At 40.4% G+C, this 21,960-nt stretch overlaps 1 protein-coding gene and 1 long non-coding RNA gene across 5 annotated transcripts in view; one reads left to right on the forward strand and one right to left on the reverse strand.

The window, feature by feature from the left end:
* DPY19L3 (dpy-19 like C-mannosyltransferase 3) overlaps positions 1-21,960 on the forward strand; it is a 79,206-nt gene that overhangs the window by 16,199 nt on the left and 41,047 nt on the right. For 2 of the 4 annotated variants that reach the window (XM_025914632.2, XM_086689565.1), the window contains exons 4-8: positions 11,277-11,367; positions 17,350-17,471; positions 18,418-18,563; positions 20,027-20,150; positions 21,413-21,547. In XM_025914632.2, coding sequence (XP_025770417.1) covers positions 11,277-11,367; positions 17,350-17,471; positions 18,418-18,563; positions 20,027-20,150; positions 21,413-21,547 — 618 coding nt within the window. Of the gene's footprint in view, positions 1-11,276; positions 11,368-11,572; positions 11,662-17,349; positions 17,472-18,417; positions 18,564-20,026; positions 20,151-21,412; positions 21,548-21,960 lie in introns of all 4 variants that reach the window. The other 2 variants (XM_086689566.1, XM_086689567.1) reach the window with 2 other exon arrangements.
* On the reverse strand, positions 8,029-15,105 carry LOC147573508 (uncharacterized). The gene is made up of 3 exons (XR_015244833.1): positions 10,732-15,105; positions 10,038-10,186; positions 8,029-9,055 (listed from the first exon to the last, which is right to left on the reverse strand). It is a non-coding gene; the product is annotated as an uncharacterized LOC147573508 (long non-coding RNA).

A 21,960-nucleotide genomic window follows, 5' to 3' on the forward strand; every position in this document is an offset into this window, starting at 1 on the left:
AGCCTGCTTCCGATTCTGTGTCTCCCTCTCTCTCTGCTCCTCCCTTGTTCATGCTCTGTCTCTCTCTTCTCAAAAATAAATAAACGTTAAAAAAAAAAAATTAAAAAAAAAAAACTGAACTTATAGAAATTATAAACAAAATCTAGAAAATGATGAAAACCATGTTTCTGGATTATGGAATACAGCTAAAGCAGTATTCAGAAGAATTTATAGCTTTAAATATTGTATTATGAAATAAGAATGAATAAATAAATGAATTCATTATTCCACTTATGTAGTTGGAAAGTAAACAAAATCTAGCAACAGAAGGAAGGATAAAAATAAAATAAGAAATTGATGAGTTAGAAAGTAAGAAAATAATAAATGAGTGATTATTTGGGGAGTAAAAAATAAGAAGGATGAAGATAGGGTAGGGAGTACAAATACCCAAGATAAATACCAGAAATAATTGCAGAGATGATGAAATGTGGGAGCAGAGAAATAACTATAGAGACTGTGAAATAGGAAGGAGCCACATGGTCTGTTCTGTTTGATTCCGTGCAAATTAGATGAATGGGTGAAATGGATGCTTTTCTAGGATATAAATTGGCAAAACTAGCCCCAGAAAATATAATTATTTCTGCAGATGTGATAGAGAAGACTTAATAAAGAACTACCCATCCTGCACTCCCCAAAACAGCAGACCCTGTTGATTTTATGGAGGAATTTTACCAAACTCTTACTGAAGAACCAAAATATTCCAGTACTATTTCAGCCATTCTAGAACACCAAAGAGAAAGAAAACTTCTAGATTATTTTTATGAGTCAGGCATAACACACCAAAACTGAGGATCAGAATATAACTACAGTCAATTTTTCTTATTCCCAGCAGTTATATTCTAAAAGTCACCGAGAACACTGAATTAGAGAATACTAGTCATTGCTCCTGGGGAAATCGCGCGTGCATGTGTGTGTGTGTGTGTATGTGTATGTGTATGTGTGTGTGCATGCGTGTACGCGTGCATGTGTGTCACACATAGGTCTTAAGTTCTAAGAACTCCTGGTAGATTCTGTTTTCTTCATTTTATAAAAGAGAAAATGAGGTTCAGAATTGTTAAGTGACTTGCCTAAGGCCGTCCCACTAACAGGTACCAGAGTTGGATAGAAACCCCATCCACCTGGGCGCAGAGCTTCTGGCACTGTGCTGCACTGCCCCTTAGCGCAGTCACCTTCGGATCACTTCTGTATGACAGCTGGAGCAAGAGGCAGAGCACAGTCGGAACCGTGCGCATGAGGCAACTCAGAATGTCACTGCTCTGCACATGACTGCAAAAGCACAGCGAGTACTTTTTGTCAATCTTGTTGTTACAGATTTTAGTTAGTAGGCAGGTTTGCAAATCAGAAATCTGTGAATGATGAGAATCAACTGTATGTAATGTAGGTAATATAAAAAAACAAAGCTCAGAGACTAATCCCACTTACATATATGTTGAACCAAAAATTCTAATTAATACTAATAAGGAGAATCTGGTTGCACGTTCAAAGTGAAACGCTCCATGAAAAAGTCATTTTTCTACCAGGAAACTAAAGGCAATTGCTGAGAAATCTAGTAATACACTTGTTTGTTCTGTTAGTACTTCAAAAGATGCAAGAAATGGTATTTGGAAAAAATATAGTATCATTTTCTTGTAACACACGTAACAAAATAAGAATTGGCCAGATGAGCCCACGACATCAGTGGAATAAAACACAAAAACCATGTGATTATCTTAAAAGACATTAAAAACGTATTTAAGGGGCGCCTGGGTGGTGCAGTCGGTTAAGCGTCCGACTTCAGCCAGGTCACGATCTCGCGGTCCGTGAGTTCGAGCCCCGCGTCGGGCTCTGGGCTGATGGCTCAGAGCCTGGAGCCTGTTTCCGATTCTGTGTCTCCCTCTCTCTCTGCCCCTCCCCCGTTCATGCTCTGTCTCTCTCTGTCCCAAAAATAAATAAAAAACGTTGAAAAAAAATTAAAAAAAAAAACAAAAACGTATTTAACAGAATTCAACAACTCTTCATTTTTTTTTTTAAAGTTTATTTTTGAAAGAGACAGAGAGTGAGAGGGGGAGGGACAGACAGGGTGATAGAGAATCCGAAGCAGGCTCCACACTGTGAGCTCAAAGCCCAGCGCAGGGCTTGAACCCACGAACCGCAAGATCATGACCTGAGCCACAGTCAGATGCTCAACCAACTAAGCCACCCAGGAACCCCTCACCAACTCTTCATAATAAAAAACACTCAACAGACTAGAAATAGAAGGGATCTTTAGCTTCAGAAAGGGCGTCTGCCAAAAATCCAACAGCTAACATCATATTTAATGGTGATAAATCAAAAGTTTTCCCCCTAAGATTAGGAACAAGACAAGAATGTCTGCTCTAGCCGTTTCTATTCAGCACTATACTAGAGGCCCTAATCAGGGAAATCGGGCAAGAAAATGAAACAAAAGACCTCCAAATTGGAAAGGAAGAAGTAAAACTGGCTCCGTAGAAAACATGATCTTCTATATAGAACCCACTAAAAAAAACTATTAGAACTAATAAATGAGTTTATCCAGGTTGCAGGATACAAGATCAATAAACAAAAGCTAATTGTATTTTTATACAGTAGCAATGCGCAAACCAAAATTATATTAACAAGAGTTTCTTTTAGCAACAAGATAATAAGATACTTAGGAATAAATTGAACAAAAGAAGTATAAAATTTAAACCATGTTCATGAATTGGAAGACAAGATTGTTAAGATAGCAATACGCCCCAAGTTGGTGTACAGATTTGACAGATCCCTCTCAAAATGGGATCTTTTTGCAGAAATTGACAAGCTGACCCTAACATTTATATGGAAACTGAAAGGACCCAGAATAGCCAAAGCAGTTTTGAAAAAAAAAAAAAAAGAAGACTCACAACAATAATCAAGACAGTGTGGGACTGGCATTAGGGTAGACGAAATAGCATTGAGAGTCCAGAAATAAACCATTACATTTATGACCAATTGATTTTCAGCAAAGATGCCAAGACAATTAAATGAAGAAAGAATAGTCTTTGCAACAAGTGATCTGAGGACAAATGGATATTCATGTGTAAAATAAGGAAATTGGATCCCTTCCTCGTACACACACACAGATTAACTCAAAGTGGGTCAGAGACCTAAATGTAACTCTGAAGCTTCTAAGAGCACACTGTACACCCTGTATATTGGCCAATTTGACAGTAAATTATATTTAAAAAAGTAAAATGCAAAGAAAACATGAATAAGTCATCATGGCTTTGGGTTAGGCTCGGCCATCCTAGATACACCAAAAGCACAAGTGACTAAAGGAAAGGAAAAATAGTTACATTGGACTTCTTCAGCATTAGAAAGTTTTGTGCCCCAAAGCGTATGCTTTTCAAAACGAAAAGACACCACTCAGGGAGAAAATATTTACAGATCATATGCCTGATAAGGGATCTGAATCTGGAATATAGAGAGAACTATAACAATTCAATAATAAAAACACAGCCCAATTTTTTTTTTTATGAAAAAAGGACTTGAATAGACATTTTTCAAAAGATGATATACAAATGGCTAAAAAAGCACATGCAAAAAAGATGCTCAACATCATTAGCCTGTCAGGAAGTTCTACTCAAACCCACAATGAGATAACACTTCACATCCACTGGCAGGGCTGTAATAAGACATGTAATAACAAGTGTTGACAAGGATGTGGAGAAATTGGAATGTTTTACAGTGCTGATTGGAATGTAAAATGATGCAACCACTTTGGTAAGCAGTCTAGCAACCCTCAAACAGTGAAACAGTTCTCAAATGATCTTAGCCATCCCATTCCAAAGGAAATACCCAAGAAAAAGGAAAACCTACCCACACAAAAACATGTACATGAATACTCATAGCAGCGTTTTTCATAATGGCCCAAAGAGGAAACAACCTCAGTGTCCACTAAGGGAGGAATGGGTAAGTAAAATGTGCTACATCCATACAATGGAATATTATTTGGCGATTTTGCATGAGTGATACATGCCGCAGCATTAGAGGAGCCTCGAAAACATGCCGAACGAATGAAATCAGGCCCAGAGGACCACATATTGTATCATTTCATTTTATGGACTGTCCCGGAGAAGCCAACCTAAAGAGAAAGTAGATTAGTGTTGCCCAGTGCTACAAAGCATGGGAGATTTGTAGGGTGATGACTCGGAGTGGTGATTCTTTTTAGGGGTAATGAAATGGTCTAAAATTGATTGTAGTGATGCACGTATAACTTTGTGAGTACAGTAAAAGCCATTGAATTGTACACTTTAAATGGGTGAATTGTATGGTATGTGAATTCTGTCTCGGTAAAACTTAAAAAAATAGATGCATCCTTTTTTTTTAATATAGCATGAATACATTTCAGACCAGATGCTAAGACCTTCCCCATTAGGGAAACACTAGAACAGTGCTATCTATCTAGCAGAACTTTCTGTGATGATGAAAAGTTCTTCATGCTGTATTACTAATACTCTAGCCGTTAGCCATTTGTGTTCAAAAACTGAGAAACTGAATTTTTAGTTTTAATTAAATTTAAGTAGGCACATGTGGCTAGAGGCGTATCCCAAGCCAAAGCTATCTGTTAGTACTATTGTTTAACATTGCTTTGGAGGTACCAGCGATATAAACAGGAGAAGTAAAAAGTATAAAAATTGGAAAGGAGGAGGTAAAATTACTTGTAGGTCATGTCATTATATACCTGGAAACCACAAGAGAATCTGAAAAATTATTACAAGCAATAAGAAAACTCAGTAGCAGGGACTAAATACACATTTAAATATACAGAAACCAAAATATTTTATTTTAAAACTTGTCAGATTAAAAAAAAAATTTAATGCTTTTATTTATTCTTGAGACAGAGACAGAGCATGAGCAGGGGAGGGGCAGAGAGAGAGGGAGACAGAATCCAAAGCAGGCTCCGGGCTCTGAGCTGTCCGCATAGAGCCTGACGTGGGGCTCGAACTCGTGGACCGCAAGATCATGACCTGAGCTGAAGTCGGATGCTCAACCGACTGAGCCACCCAGGCGCCCCCAAATTTGTCAGTTTTTAAAAGTGCTGCCTGGCAGTCCTGTTACACTTCCTTTGTCCATTAACCCCCCAGCTCTCCTAGACAACCGTTCTAACCTGTTGTTCCCTGCTTTTCCCCCCAGACCTTCCCCAGGGTTACACTGCTTCCTGTTTCACTGTGGAGGGGAACCCACTGCCCTCCTGCGTCCTCTGGCTGGGGTTCTGTCAGGTGAACTGACAAAAGACAGATTAACGAGAAGAGCGTACAAATTTACTTAAGACAAGTTTTACGTGACACTAGAACCTTCATAAGGAAATGAAGATGTGAAGAAATGGTTAAACCTGAGCGTTTTAATACTAGATTTGACAAAGAGTAGAACATGGAAAATATCATAGGAAGAAAAGGGGCTGAACTTAGTTAGCAAAGCCTGTTTGTTCAGATTCCTCTCCATGCCCCTCCACCTTCGGAGATAAGGATTTCTTTTCCTCCGGGTAGAGGGAGTGCACCTTTCACAAGACAGTCTTAGGACCTGCTTCAGGGGACCAGGGAGAGGCAGAGAGCCTTCCTGCACCTGCCATTTCTCACATTCCTTCAGCTTAAGATACTCAGTAAGTCAAGGTGCCGTATTTGGAGGTAGCATTTTGGGAACCCTGTCGACTGAGGAAGGAGGAGCAAGCTGAAGAGACCTCCCACGTGCTTCAGCCCCACATCTGCCTGGATCTGTGCCCGTGTGCACCGACTTGTCACCCTGTGGGTGGCATCTGCTCCCCTGCCTTCGGCCAAGTTACATCCCTCTGGCAGTTGAGTCTCCCCTGCCTTCTCCCATCCTGGGGTCGGGAAGGCTCTTCTGTCCCCATCTTCTCTTTCAGCTACTACTGTCCATTGCTCTGCTCACCTTAACACCCAAACACAGCCAGAAAGTGTGCAGTCCCACAGTCTCTATTCCTCTCTTCTTAATCTCTATCTTGAGCCCACCCCAGGCAGGCTTCAGCCATGGCACTGCTCTCTAAAAGTTCCTGTTGTTCAGTTTAGTGGTCATGTCTCAGTCCTCATTTTTCCTGGACTCCAGGACGCAGGTTCTCCTGGATTTACTCCTCCCTCTCTGGGTGGTTCTTTGGCTCCTTCACAGGCTACCCCTCAGCCTTCTGACCTCTTGTTGGCAGAGAATCCAGGGCTCATCTCTGTACTTTTCTGTCCATTTGTCATTTCTAAGAACAATCTTACCTATAGCTTTAAATGCCATCTCTACACTCATGGCCCCTGAATGTCTGTCCCCTGCTCATACCTTCCCCTGAACTCCAGACTTGTATATACAGCCGCCTGCTTGACCACCTGAGTTGGGATGTCCAACAGGCATTTCGAACTTAACAAGTCCACATCAAACGCCTGACTGTACCTGCCCTCAGGTGTTTCTCCTGACACCTCCATCTCTGTACATTGCAGCTTCGTCCTCCGGTGGCTCGGGGCTCCTGCCCTTGAACAGTCCTGGTTCTCTCAAGTGAAGCCCTGTCCGTTTCCCTTTAACAATGTGTAGAATGTGATCACCTCTCACAACCCATATCCCCACCGGGATTATTACAGCAGCTCAGAGCCCTTCACAGTCCAGCTCAGCAGGTCTGAAACCACACTCCTGACCTCCTTCACCTCCCCACGCACACACCTAGCTCAGAGTACAAGTCTGGAGTCCTAGTTAGCTAGTAGGACTGGGTGTCCAGCCCCATGTTATTTCACACCACTCTGCCTTACCCCCCGACCTTCCTTCCTCCCTCCACCTCAAACCACACTGCCTTCCTCATTGTTCTTCAAGGTGTACATGAGCTGTCTTGTGCGACCCACAGGCTCTCCTCCACATGGCTCACTGCCCCACCTCTTCAGGTCTCTGTTCAGTAGTCACTTCATCAGTGCAGCCTTCCCCACCCAACTGCAAGATCACAACACCCGACCCCTCGCCATCCCCCTCTTCTGCTTTTTATATTTTACACGTTTATTTGTTCTCCCTCTGTTCTAGATTATAAATTCCATGAAGACAAAGATTTGCATCTCCTTTGTTCCCTGCTGAATCTCAGCAAGAGAACGCTTGTCACTTTTTGGTCAGTAGCTGTTTGTTGAATGAATGAATGAATGAATGAATGAGGAAGATAGAGGAAAAAGAGACCAATTAGAAATCCAGAATCCAGTGGGAGCTGGTTTAATAGTTCAGGCAGGGGCACCTGGGTGGCCCTGTCAGTTGGGCATTCTACTCTTGATTTCAGCTCAGGTCATGATCTCATTGTTTGTGGGAAGGAACCCCACATCAGGCTCTGCACTGACAGCACGGAGCCTGCTTGGGATTCTCTCCCTCTTTCTCTGACTCTCTCCCTCGTGTGTGTGCTCTCTCTTTCTCTCTTAAAATAAACATTTAAAAAAAATAGTGCAGGCAAAAGGCCCTTCATCCCTTCTAATTGATACCTTTCCTTCAATAGTCATTTTCCTTACAAAAATGCATTATTCTTTCTCATTGAAACCTAAACCCCTTGGAGTCGAGGACTAAAGTTTTGTACCTTTGTTTCCCCAGCAAAGAAATGTTCAGTGATAAGGAAAAATAATTCTCATTTAGCTAAAAAACCACTCATGTCACTCAATTTTTACCAGTTTTTTTCAGTCTTTTCTTATGCTAATATTTTCCACTGTTATTCTCATATTCGTTTGATGTTACAGAATTTGCATATCTTCCCACTGAATACTCTCACTCAGCAAGGACTCTCTAGAATACATAGAGTTAACTAGCCAAGTGGTAAGTCCAGTGGTACCAAGAGTGGTGGATGCTTCTGTGTGAGCCCGGTGGGTGCCGGGGGTGCGGGGGGGTGTGCTGTCAGCAGTAGCCCAGCCTGTCCCCAGCCTGCCCCCACACGAAGCTCTCAGCCCTAGGACAAGATCATTCCACTCTGACAGATGGACAGGGGGCTCACCAGACAATGAACAGAGTACATGCCTTAAGAATGTCTGCTAAGGGCTTGGTTCCCAGTACGAAACTTCAAGAACAGCTGTCTTATCGTGAGCTACTGTTTCTTGGTGAGATGATTTGTTACCTGCTCCTGAAACAGACTGCATTTGTAAAGTTAGTCTTTCCGTGGCTTCCCCACCACCAGCAGCCTACTCAGTTTGGACACAGTTTTTGTAAACAAAAGTTATTTACATGAAGAGTCTTAAAAACTAACGCGAGGTTTCCTTTGGCAGATGTGGTGTCATTTGCCTAAAAGGCGCTGTTACATTTTGTGTGTTTCTAGGGGACCCAGATCACTCACTGTGAGCAGTCATTGTTTTAATGCTTTTTCCTTTTAGTATTTTTGTCAAATTACTATATAAACTACTATTAAATGGTTTTCGTTGTACAGCTCCTTAAAAATAACACCGCTTTTGTCTGTTTCTTTCTGTCATTATCTCCAGAAGAAATGTTTTCATTCTCCCGACATCACTTTCCCTGTGGAACTGATGGAAATGAAAATATGAAGTATTTGTTCATGTTGCATTCTTTAGAGGGTAATTTCTATTGGTGTACATTTTCATTGGCACAATCCACCCTGCAAAGTGTAAATTGCTGTAAAACTGGAAAAGTGTTTGAATGAGTAAAGCAGATGTTCTCTTAGCATGAAGCAGATGTAAAGCTTGCAAGTGTCTGTCTCATGAAGTATAGCATTTGGTTCCATACAGCTGGTGCCAAGATTACCAATTAATCATGTGTGAATGCTTTTTTACTAATTAGGACCCCCTCTGTTCCTTACGCTTTCTGGGTGTATTAAAGAGAGGGGTGGGGCACAAAAGCTTTCTACCTTTGTACCTGGAGTGGTGGGTTTTTTCTGTTTTTCCATCTTTATGAAGTCACTCTTCCTGTATTCTTGAGCCATGTTGGATATAAAGCCCCCTTCACGTGAGTGATTGATCTGGCTCTCCAGTTTGATTTGGGGATGTAGGTTTGACGTTAAGAGTATTCCATTGAAGACAGCCGTGCTTTGAACACTGAAAGGCAGCTGGAGAGAAGAAACCGAATGTAATTAAACTTTGTGGGTTTTTTCCCTGATATGCATGAACAAAAGCTAACATTTGCTCAGTTAACATCAATTCACAGCCTCTATGGCTACTTGACCTAGTAGGAGTGTGAACATTGTAGAAACAGGCGATACCAGTTTAGTTTTGTGTTATGAAAAGCAGTAGAGCAGTTTTTCTCAAAAATTAAAGATGAACAGATTAACATGACTGCTAAGAATCGCCTTTACTGCTATGAAAGATAACAACACAAATCAGTAGCAAATGCAGAAGCTAAAAGAGCTCCATCACATACTGTCCTTTTTATAAAGCGAGGGTGCCAATGAAAGTGAATTTCAGAACCCGCCTGGGCCTTGTTTTCCATGTTTGATTTCCCCAAGATAAATTTGTTTTCTACAGAAGGAAGCCCAGTAAATAAGGTTTGCTACTCCACCCTCCTCTTGTTTTTTATTTTTTTAATGTTTGTTTATTTTTGAGAGAGAGAGAGAGAGACAGCATGAGTGGGGGGAGGGGCGGGAAGAGAGGGAGACACAGAATTCGAAGCAGACTCCAGGCTCTGAGCTGTCAGCACACAGCCTGACGTGGGGCTCGAACTACCGCGAGATCATGACCCGAGCCGAAGTCGGACGCTCAACCGACTGAGCCACCCAGGCGCCCCTCCTCTTGTTTTTTTAAAGAAGGGTTAACAATGATAAAACATAAGTTTGTTTCTGAAGGTCAATAATTGGACATTTATACTCGGATAACTGAGTACTTATTCAATGCTTTATTCATGAATCGATTTATATATTTTTTAAGGATAGGAGAAATATTTAAAGGGTAGAAAGAGTACATTAAATAATTTCAGGTCTGAAGATAAATAGCTTGGGTGGCTCTTTTCATGAGATGTTTATTATGATTTGAAAAATAGTTAGAGATAGGGGAAAACAAAGATGTATTAGAAGCAGCTTATCCTCTAGAACATACCATGTTTCGTGTTTATCATCTTCCCCCAATAAAATTGGGTTTGTGGAATAGGGATCTGTTGCAGTAGGAAGCACATAGATGGAAATACATTTCAGACAGTGTGTGCCAGATTCCAGGACCTGGCTCTTTGAACGTTGGTGTAAGAGAATCTATAATGACATAAGTTGTAATTTTCATTCACTTACACTGTTTTTTACATATATGAACTACAGTATCTAAGAATAGTAATATGACTAGTCCAGAATGTCTTCCCCATCCTCCTTACCAGTTGCCTCCGTATTTTGTTAATTTAAAATTTAAATTTCTTGATGGCACCTTACAACCAAATTGACTAATAGGTATCACTTTAAATTTTCAGTTTTACAAAACTGAGTATTTCTTGTATCTGTTTCCCTACAAGAGTGTCTTTCCACCAAGGTTATATTTGTCAAACTGAAATTCACATGTAAAAGGTCTGTCTCATTTTACTAAGACTTAGTACCTTATGTTCTTAGAATAAAAAGAAAATTATTAATCTTACATAATACTGTTAGCTTTTAGGTAGGTGTCTAACGCAATTATAGTTCTTTTCACTTGGGAGATTTTTTTATACTGTCCCTATTTTGATTCTAATATTACATAAGAATTGGTGGTATGGTTTTGTTTTGTGTTTTTTTAAGTTTTAATTTGTGTGAAATAAAAGAAAAACCTTAACTCTGAAACATCAGTGCAGATGGAATCAGTTGTCTCCATGTTTTAAAATGGTTTGTTATGGGGGTGCCTGGGTGGCTCCGTCGTTTAAGCATCTGACTTCAGCTCAGGTCGTGGTCTCACGGTCTGTGAGTTCAAGCCCCGCGTGGGGCTCTGTGCTAACAGCTCAGAGCCTGGAGCCTGCTTCAGATTCTGAGTCTCCCTCTCTCTGCCCCTCCGCCACTTGTGCTCCGTCTCTGAAAAATAAATAAATGTTAAAAAAAATTTTTTTTAATGGTTTGTTATGGAAAATTTAAACATCCACAAAGGCAGAGAGAATTGTATAATAAACTCCTGTAATACATGCCCAGCTTCAACAGTCATCAGCCTTCTATTGTTCTTGTTTGCCAAAATTTCTTAAGATTATATTTTGAGAGGTTTTGTATGTTTGTTTGTTTGTTTGTTTGTTTTCCTTTTAAGTTGTAGTTCTGGATCCCGTTTCTACAGTGACGATAGATTTAAAAAAACAAACTAGGTCATGTAAACCCAGTAGACCTCACTTTATTTCAGGAAGTGGAGCGAGAGATCTCATTCAGAACAGAATGTGGACTGTATTACTCCTACTACAAGCAAATGCTGCAGGCTCCGACCCTCATGCAAGGTAATTACAGCTGATGACTTTAGTGGGATCTGCTTCACCCCTTCCGCTATTTCCGCCAAACATATTTTGCACTAAAGCATTTAGAATGCTTTATAGAACTTGTGTAGCTTTTCTGTGAACTTGTGTAGTTTTTCCCTGCCAACATCATCAGTGTTTGGCTCTGGAAGCAGTTATATGATACTTAATGTAACTCTCCTCTCCTCAGCTCTACTCCATCTCTGAATTCATCTGTTTCTGATTTCCTGGTTTTGCTGCTGGTTTTTCTCCTGATCATTTTGGAAAAAGTCTTCGCAGGTGAAGGAGTAGTGTCTAAAAACAGGAAGCGTTTTGGTAATACAGACAAAAATTACAGTTGTCCTTGTCCCCAGTGTTCCCATTCAGTCCCTTACCTTGCAGTTGCCATTTTCCCACATTTTCACTGTTTGCAAGTGGTTTAGAGCCTGCACCCGTTAGCTTTACTCCATCTAATAGAACCCCAAAAAGGATCTCACCTACTTAATCTGTGTTTGATATGCTCCACCTGACAGATGTGCTCCAAATGCATATTTGGACATTTGCTAGGTTTTACTTGGATTCAGATACATTTTTGGCAAGAATTCTTCACAGGTGATGTTTTGTACTTCTCCTAATTTTATTACAGTGGGAGACATGAAATGTTATCTTTCTTTTTGTGCCATAAATATAACCAGTTGGTTCCTATGCAATAAAGCTAATTACCCATCAGCCTTTCACTGAGTGGTTTTAGCAGCCACTGATGCTCACTGCCTATACCCACTATTTCAGTAGTTAACAAAAGTGACATTCTGCATTCCTCTTGTGTTTGTTAGCTGGAACTCTGTTACTTAAGAAACCTCTTCCTCATCAACTATTTGGTGACCCTGAGGTACGGTTTATACAAAAAGGCAGGCTAAGTGCTGATTTTCTTTCCCCATATAGTTGATCTTCGTTATTCATAGAGTCCATATTTCCAAACTCATGCACTAACACGTATTTGTGACCCCAGAATCAGTATTTGTGGTGCTTTTGCAGTCATTCGCAGGCTTGTGCAGAGCAGCGAAAAATTTTCATCACCTGATGGGCACGTTCCCAGCTGAGGTCCAACAAGGTGGAGCCCTGCTGTTGGGTTCAGCTCTCATACTACAGCGTCCTGTTCACAGTCCACCTGGGGCCATGTTTTTTGCATTTTTGTGCTTTTTGTTGGTGATTTTGTGGTTTAAAATGGCCCCCAGCATAGTGCTAAATCACTGTCTGGAGTTCCTGAGTGCAAGCAGGCTGTGAAGAAGGGACACTGAGAAAACACGTTTGTCAGATAAGCTTTGTTCAGTTATGAGTTAGATACTGTTGGCCATGTGTTCAATGTTAACGAATTGCTAGTATACATTAAAGAAGACGTCTTTAAACAGAAACACGTAAATCAAGGGGATATGTTGATCACTTGATGACCAGAGGCTCATAAGAACATAACCCTGTATTTCCTACAGGGCTCAGTATTGCTAATTCAGTTTTCACTGCAACTTAATAGAATGTGACTACTGAGAAAAATGAGTCAGTGAGTTCTCAAAGTTGTGATTTGCTTCTCTAGCATCCTCTAAAGTGGTGGTTCTTATGGAGGGTCAGTTGTGTCCCAAGGAGACATCTGAAACATGCAGATACATTTTTGGTTGTGACAGCTGGGGTAGATTGGGAAGATTGTGCTACTGGAATGGACGGAACTGCGACAGATATTGCTAAACATCCTACAATGTTCCTAGAACAAAGAATTATCAGGCCCCAACTGTCAAAATACCAATAGTGTTAAAGTTCAGAGTTGCTCTTAAAGGTAAATATGAGTATTTTCTATCACCACAAACTCATTGGTTCCTCTGTTTCATTTCGTCTAAGTCATTTGTTAAGATCTTCCTTCTAGAAAATTCCAAACATATAAAAGGGTAGAGAGACTCCTCTGATGGATTTCCACCTGTCTGTCACCAGCTACCACAGTTACCAACTCATGACCAATCTTGTCTCCTCTCTACCCGCCATCTTCAGGCCGGATTATTTTGGAAAAACCCCAAGACGTCATATTCCGCATTTGTAAATATATCAGTGTATTTCTTTAAAGGGTGGCAACCCCTTTCATAAGTATTACCATGTTACCATTATCACACTTGTGGTATCCCAATTGTTATTGGGAAATTTCTTACTATCAAATACCCAGTCAGTGTTCTCATTTTCCTGATTGTCTTGCAGATTTTTAATACAGTTTTTGAGATCCAAATAAAGTCCACACATTGCAGTCATTTGCTCTGTCTCCTTGTTTCCTTTAATCTGTAGGTTTCTTTCCATCTTTTTTTCTTGTAATTTTTTGTTGAAACCCCAGATTCATTTGTCTGATAGTTTTTCACTTTCTGGATATTGCAGGAGCCCCGTGGTGTCATTTCATGATTCTCTGTTGCCTGTATCTCCTATGAATTGGTAGTTGGGTCTGGAGGCGTGCTCAGGTCTAGGTTCTGTCAAACACGTGGTGCCCACTTCCACAGTGGGGCACGTAATGTGCACCATCTCTTTTAGGGTTTAGACTGATCCAATACTTACTAAGTTCTCATTTAGCCTTTCCTCTGATGGGTTAGCACCATTGGTGACCATTACCTAAAGCCGTTAACTTCATAAGGACAGTAATATTTGAATTCTATAATTCCTTCCGTCATTATCAGAGGGAATTCATCTCTAGAGAACAATGATTTCTCATCAACTGTTTGGTAACTCAGAATTTCAGTTCCTAAAGAAAAGGTTGGATTGCTCCTTTCCTGTGTTTTAGCATGAGTTGCCCTCTTGCATCCGCTAAAGGTTTTGCCTTTTATATATCATCAGAAAGCATGGGTTTTTAACATCTTTGATGTGTTTTGATCTTTTGCATTATTCTTCTTATTTAAATTGTCCAATCTTTGGTCAGCGGGATGCCCTTCAGATTGGCTGCTGTCTTTTTGACATGATTCCAGGAGTCGTTGAAAACTCCCTCGCTTTTTGGCATGACAAGATATTTCTTATCCACTTTGTGTATCTCCACCCTGACCTAGGATCCACCATTTCTCCAAGGAACCGAGTTCTCTTTAGTGGCTATTTAGAGCCCACAGTTTGGATGGATGGTAGGGATACTTTTTACTACTAGATTGGTCCTTGTTTCCAGTCCTTTTTAGTGAGAAGAGGCAGGAGATGTGAATTTTTTTTCCTAGAAAAAAATAGGAATATAGTTATTTTCAGTTCAAAGTTAGTATAACAGGGTTTTTACTTTTTTTGATTTTATATTTGTATCTCTTCTTAAGTTGAAAATTTTGGTTTCTTACAATATTAACATTATCATTTAGCTGTTGTGTACAACTATGCATATACACACAGTGTGTATACACACACACACACACACACACACACACACCACTTTCAGTGCAGTAGTAATTATGTTGCTTCTAATATGATTACCTGAAAACAATTCAGGCTGTCTTCGTAGTTCTTTTTGTCCTTAAGATAAAACCAACTACGTGTGTCTGTGTGTGTGTATATATACAATTTTTTTTCACGTTCCTCTGTCATTGGAAAGAGTTCTTTCTGTGTGACCAAGCCACCGACTTAATAGGTTTGTTTTATATTTCTTTTGTTTTTTCCAGGATTGTTTTGTAAAAAAATTGTATTTTGGTTTTTTATACTTCTAAAAAAAGTTTATTTTACATGGTTCCAAAGTCAAACAGTAAAACAGGGAGCATTCAGGGAGGTGTCCTTCCCCCCCCCGCCCCTTCCATCTTATTTCCTTCTACACTCTTTAAGTAACCATTTTTTTTAGATTTTGTTTTATTCTTCTACTATCAGTATTTTTCCCCTAGTCTCAGTATTTTTAATAGAAACAAATACTTTATATATTCATATATCTCCTTTATTACTGTATATACTGTTCTCCTTTTTTTTGCTTTTTCATTTGTCAAAAATCTTGATCACGCTATAATATAACATGAAGATACTCCTAATTCTTTTTGTAATTGCATAGTACTCCGTTTGTGTGGATAACCATAGTTTATTCAGGTAGCTTTCTTGTCTTCATCTGCTCACGCTGCCATAACAAAATACCATGGACTGGGTGGCTTAAAAAAACTAATTTAGCTTCCTAGAGTTCTGGAAGCAGGAAGTCTGAGGTTAGAGTTCCAATCCTGGTTCTGGTGAAGAGTCTCTTCTTGGCTTGCGGTTAGCCACCTCTCGCTGCACCCTCACGTGGAAGACAGAGACAGAGAACCAGCTCTGGTGTCTCCTCCCACAAGGTCACTAGTCCCGTCACGAGGGCCCCACTGTCATGACCTTGTCTAACCCTAATTACCTCCCAAAGGCCACACCTCCAAATACCATCACGTTAGGGGTTAGGGCTTCAGCTTATGAGTTCTGGTGGGACACAGACAGTCTGTAGCACGCCTCTGTTAGTCTGGCAAGACTGCCATGACAGACCAGGTGGCTTAAACAACACAAATTGATTTTCTCTCAGGTCTGAAGGCTGAAGTCCAAGATCAAGGTACTGCCAGGGTTGGTTTCTGGTAAAGCCTCTCTTCCTGGCTTGTAGATGGCCACCTTCTTGCCGTGTCCTCACTTGGCCTTTCCCCTGTATGTGTGCACAGAGAAAGCAAAAGAGCTCTCTCTTGTCTGTTCCTCTTCTGAGGACACCAGTCCTATCATATTATGGCCCTATCTTTATGACGTCTCTTAACCTTCATTACCTCCTTACAGACCCTATCCAAATACGCATTGGGATTGGGCCTTAATACAGAAATTTGGAGGGATACAGTTCAGTCCAGAACACCTCCTGCTGATGGACATCTGGTTGCTTCTGATCTTTTGCTTTTAAAGAGGGCACTGCAGGAATGATCTGAGGCCTGTGTTCTTTTGTGTTTTTGCCAGTCTGTCTTTAGGACTGATTTCTAGGCCAGATCAAAAGGTAAATGCACATGTAATTTTGCTTGGTGGTGCTAAAATTATTTTCCCGACTGTAGCGTATGAGAGACCTTACTTCCTTAGAACCACACTGAGTATGTCGTCAGACTTCTTTAAGTTTTTTTTTTTTTTTTTGAGAAAGAGCGTGCCGGGGAGGGGGAGAGAGAGCCGGAGAGAGAGAATCCCAAACAGGACCCAGTGCAGGGCTCCATCTCTCGAATCATGAGATCAGGACCTGAGCCGAGATCAAGAGTCAGACGCTTAAAATGACTGAGCCACCCAGGTGCCCCTGTTGTCAGACTGAATTTTTTTTCCAAGCTGATAGGTGAGAAATGGTATCTCAGTGTAGTGTTAATTTGCACTTACAGTAGGAGCAAGGTTGAGTGTCTTTTCATATGTGTAAGGACTATATGCATATTTTCTTCTATGAACTATCTCTTCATGCCTTCTATTACTTACTCAGCTTGGTTGCAGTGGTAAATGACCTCGATATAGCCATAGAATTCTGCAACAACAGGTTTATCTCTTGCTTTTATTATCCAGCCCCCATTTGGAACCTGCTGTTGTCATGACAGAGGGAAATAGCCACACTGCTGGTGGAAACATGCATCATCTTTTATTAAAAGATGTCACATCCTCTCACATTTGCCATTGGTCAGAGCAAGTCAAATGGCCAAACCTATCCCAGGGAAGCGGGGGAGGCTACTTACACCCCCAAAAGAGGTATTGTAGGCCTTGTGGCAGGAGGACAGAGCAGGGATATAAAATCCTCTTGCCTACATTATTATAACAGAACATAGGAGCTTTTCTTTTTCATTGTATGCACGAGAATTATAATTTACCTATGTTTGTGTAAACATGTAAATGCCCATCTAATATACAGTAAGCTCTTTGAGGGTGGGACTGTGTTTTTGGCTTACTATTATATCCCCAATGCCTAGCACATTCTCTGGCACACACTAAAGAATCTATGGATGGTTTTAAATGAATGAATAATTTATAATTATTTTTTCCTGATCTTTCAAATATCAACCTTAGGTTTTCATGGCTTAATATATGATAACAAAACTGAGTCTATGAGGACAATTAACCTTCTCCAACGAATGAATATTTACCAAGAAGTTTTTCTCAGTATTTTATATAGAGTTCTACCCATACAGGTATGTTATGTTCTGTGACACTGAATTGTTAATATCACATGAAAGTCAAAATCTGCTATCTTAAGTTGAAACTTTCACATATGTTATTCTGATATTCAGCTGGCTTGGTAAAAAAGCAACAGTATCCCAGTGTTCTCCAGATATGTTGTGAACTTTGCTTTTTACTTGTTTTTATAAGGTATTTTTTACATAGATACTTCCTGGCTTATCATATATGTGTGCAGTCTAGAGACTGGTACATATTTTCATTTAGAAACGTGTAATCAGTCACTCCTCAGTTATCCTTGAAATTTAAAAACTGGAAATTAGCAAATCACAATGACCGCTTCGTGTGAATAAGGCAATCCTGGGCAAAGGTAGACGTACAGTTTGTCTAAAGAATGAAGCCAGAGCCCTCGAGGGCTCCTTTCCCTCTTCTACTCTGCCGGGGGGAAGAAAGGCTGCCTGCCCACACACTTTTGCACAAAAAGGACTGATGATGTATGTTTATTGCTTGTAATTAACACCAAGATTCCAAATATTACATTTCCAGTGTCATATATTTTTTCAAATTTTTTTTTTTTTAAGTAGGCTCCACGTCCAATTTAGGGCTTAAACTTGTGACCCTGAGATTAAGAGTCAACGTGCTCTGGGGCATCTGGGCGGCTCAGTCGGTTAAGTGGCCAGCTCTTGCTTTTGGCTCAGGTCATGATCTCACGGTTCATGAGATTGAGCCCCACGTCAGGCTCCAATGCTGACATCACAGAGCCTGCTTGGGATATTCTCTCTCTCTCTCTCTTTCTCTCTCTCTCAAATAATAAACATCAAAAAAATAAATTAAAAAAAAAAGTCACATTGCTCTGTTGACCGAGCCAGTCAGGCACCCCTCTACTATCATATTTTTTAAGTGACAGGGAAAAGGATTAGGGCTTCCATAACAAATATTTTTTCTTGTTCCTTTCTTCAGAAATATTTAGAGCCAGTTTATTTTTATATTTACACCTTGTTTGGACTGCAGGCGATCTATGTCACAGCCCTTTACATAACCAGCTGGCTCCTTAGTGGCACGTGGCTGTCAGGACTGCTGGCAGCTTTCTGGTATGTCACGAATAGGTGAGTTGGAATCCGTTTTCCCATCTCCCTTTTGAAGACGTAAGTTAAAACACAGTTACCTCATTTCTAGTTCAAAGGAAGTTGTTCTGCCACGTTTGTTTATGTAGGAGTATTTTCTCTTTGGTTTACGTAGTGCTGTGTACTTGTCTTCTTTAGCAAGGTAGAAAGTTCTTCTTATGTATATTTCCAGCTGAGGAACAGAACATTGAATTATAGGTCAGGAGAATCACCATGATAATTCCAGTCGTACTACAGTTTGATGTGTGATCAATATTTCTCCGGCCACATATCTCATCTCTTAAAGACATATAATGATATCTTTACTGTTAACCTTAATAGGGCTGTGTGTCGCTCATAATTAACAAAGCATAAAGGACTGTTCAGATGCAGGGAAGTTCTTATGTTACTTAGTTAATATCTATCATTCTAAATACAAGAGCACTAAATAGCACTTTTTAAAAAACATAGTCAAGATGTATTGATTAATTTCCTGATCTACAGTAGCAACACCAATGTTCAGTACGAGTCTTAAAACTTGAGCACAAGTTCTAATATTGATTTTACTTTATAATCCTAAGCAAATTACTTTTTAATATAACCTTATTGAGTGTTTACTGTATGCCAACCACTTTACAAAATGCTTTATTTATATTCTTTTAACAACCCTATAGGGTAGATACTATTAACATTTTAGAGATGAGAAAATTAAAGCTTAAAAGGTTAAGCTTACACACACACACACACACACACAAACACACATATTACTTACAAAATTGTGTCTTTTTATATACTGATAAAGTCATAGACACATACACCCAGCTAAGTCTCGGTCAGAATTCAAATGCAGGGTATGAAAACACCCAAGAGTATACTGCCTCTTAACATTTTAACATATTATTCCTGCTACGAGTAAATGAAAGGCAAATTTGTTGTTCTATTAAAGTAAATAAAAGACATGTATTGAGTGCCCAGTATGTGTGGGGATGCTTTTGGTACTGGCTAACCAAAGGTGAAAGCTCAACTGTACTTGCCCTCTGGCGGTTTCCCTTCCAGAGAGACAAGAGGCTCCTTCAAAAATTATTACCAGTGACAAATTTAAGATTCAGATTTAAGCACTAGAGAAACACGGAGAGGGAGAATGCAAAACAATGCCAGTTTGCACTAATGAAGTTGGAAGGAAATAAACGTGCGAGGCAGTTAGGCATGGGGTTTGGAATCACCACCGTGGATTGGACCCCAGTTCCACCACTTAGCTAGCTGCATACCTGGGGACAGGTTCCTTACATTTTCCCAGTGCAACTTGGTATTACAGGGATGATAATGATGAGGACATATCATGACTGTCGAGAACTGACAACCAGAATCTAAGTATAGTTAATGTCCTAGATCTTTCCCTTTAGGAAAGCTTTCAGCTAATTATAGTAAAAATGATTCCTTTGGCCATTTGTGTTTTCTCTGTGCAGGATAGATACTACGAGAGTTGAGTTTACCATCCCCTTGAGAGAGAATTGGGCTCTGCCATTCTTTGCAATTCAGATAGCGGCAATTACATATTTCCTGAGACCAAACTTACAGCCTCTTTCTGAGGTAAGTTTTTATAATACTGTATATATATTTTTAATTCTCCAGTTTTGTCTCAGAAACTTCGAAAGATGTGACATGCACAGTGTCGCACTGCACGGGAATAGTTCTTATTCCGTGACCAGTTTTTAACTTGAGTCAAACGAAGTTTCCTCTTCCTGAGCCCTCTCCTACTTTGCAAAGAAAATGTTTTCCTTTCTGATGTTAAAAATGTACTCTACATAATCTGCCCTTAAATAGCTGCAGCAAACCCACACACAATGTCTGCAAAACTGTCAAGAGTCCTGAAGCCGTTGCTCTTGAGATGTGAGTTGGAGCATTAGCGCCTCCATAAGACTGTGGGGTACACGTTCCCTACGTGGATGTTTCTATGCACAGTGTACACATTCCTTATGTGGATGTTTCTATGCACAGTGTACACGTTCCTTACGTGGATGTTTCTGTGCACGGTGTACACGTTCCTTATGTAACTATTTCCGTGCACAGTGTACACGTTCCTTACGTGGATGTTTCTGTGCACGGTGTACACGTTCCTTATGTAACTATTTCCGTGCACAGTGTACACGTTCCTTGCGTGGATGTTTCCATGCACAGTGTACACGTTCCTTATGTAACTATTTCCGTGCACAGTGTACACGTTCCTTACGTGGATGTTTCTATGCACAGTGTACACATTCCTTATGTAACTATTTCCGTGCACAGTGTACACGTTCCTTACGTGGATGTTTCCATGCACAGTGTACACGTTCCTTACGTGGATGTTTCCATGCACAGTGTACACGTTCCTTACATGGATGTTTCTATGCACAGTGTACACGTTCCTTACGTGGATGTTTCCGTGCACAGTGTACACGTTCCTTATGTAACTATTTCCGTGCACAGTGTACACGTTCCTTGCGTGGATGTTTCCATGCAGTGTACACGTTCCTTACGTGGATGTTTCCATGCACAGTGTACACGTTCCTTACGTGGATGTTTCCATGCACAGTGTACACGTTCCTTACGTGGATGTTTCCATGCACAGTGTACACGTTCCTTACATGGATGTTTCTATGCACAGTGTACACGTTCCTTACGTGGATGTTTCCGTGCACAGTGTCACTTTAGGACAGTTAGAGCTCAAATAACAAGTGCGAGGGTTTTCAGAGCAACAGTTTATGGTTTTTCTATTTGGTTTATATAGACATTGGCTGCTTTTGAGAAAACTTATCTGCAAGGCTTTTTCTTCCTAGAGACATGTAAATTATACTCAGGTTTTCTTTTTACAGAGGCTGACACTTCTTGCCATTTTCGTATCAACTTTTCTCTTTAGTCTGACATGGCAATTTAATCAGTTTATGATGCTGATGCAAGCATTAGTGCTGTTCACACTGGACTCCCTGGACATGCTGCCGGCAGCGAAGGTGAGCCGCGCTTTCTCCTCTCGGTGGGGACAGTCGTCATTTAGCGCCGTAGGTCATAGCACGAGCTCCAGAGGTGCACATGCTTAGCAGTGAAGTTGAAGCTGCTTCTTAGCTACAGTATAAATCTGCTGTGGCCAACTGAAGTTGAGTAATCTGTGCAGCCTTGTTTGACCAGCTTAACTTTTATTCTGTCTCGATCAATTGTCCTTTGTAGAGATGACTTAAATTTTAAAATAGAAGCTAGCTCTTGTAAAATGTCTTATGATATACTGCCTTTTCCCCCCAAGGAAATCAGTGGGTAGGCGACACCTTTCTGTGGTACTTCGTAAAATTCTCATAGTAACGTTTAACAAGCGTGGGAATCCCTGCTGCCTGGCCAGAGGTCACATAGGAAACGGCAATCTTAAGGAAGC

The sequence above is a fragment of the Puma concolor genome, chromosome E2 (genome assembly GCF_028749965.1).
Source record: "Puma concolor isolate L17-30 chromosome E2, mPumCon1.1.hap2, whole genome shotgun sequence".
Lineage (NCBI taxonomy): Eukaryota > Metazoa > Chordata > Mammalia > Carnivora > Felidae > Puma > Puma concolor.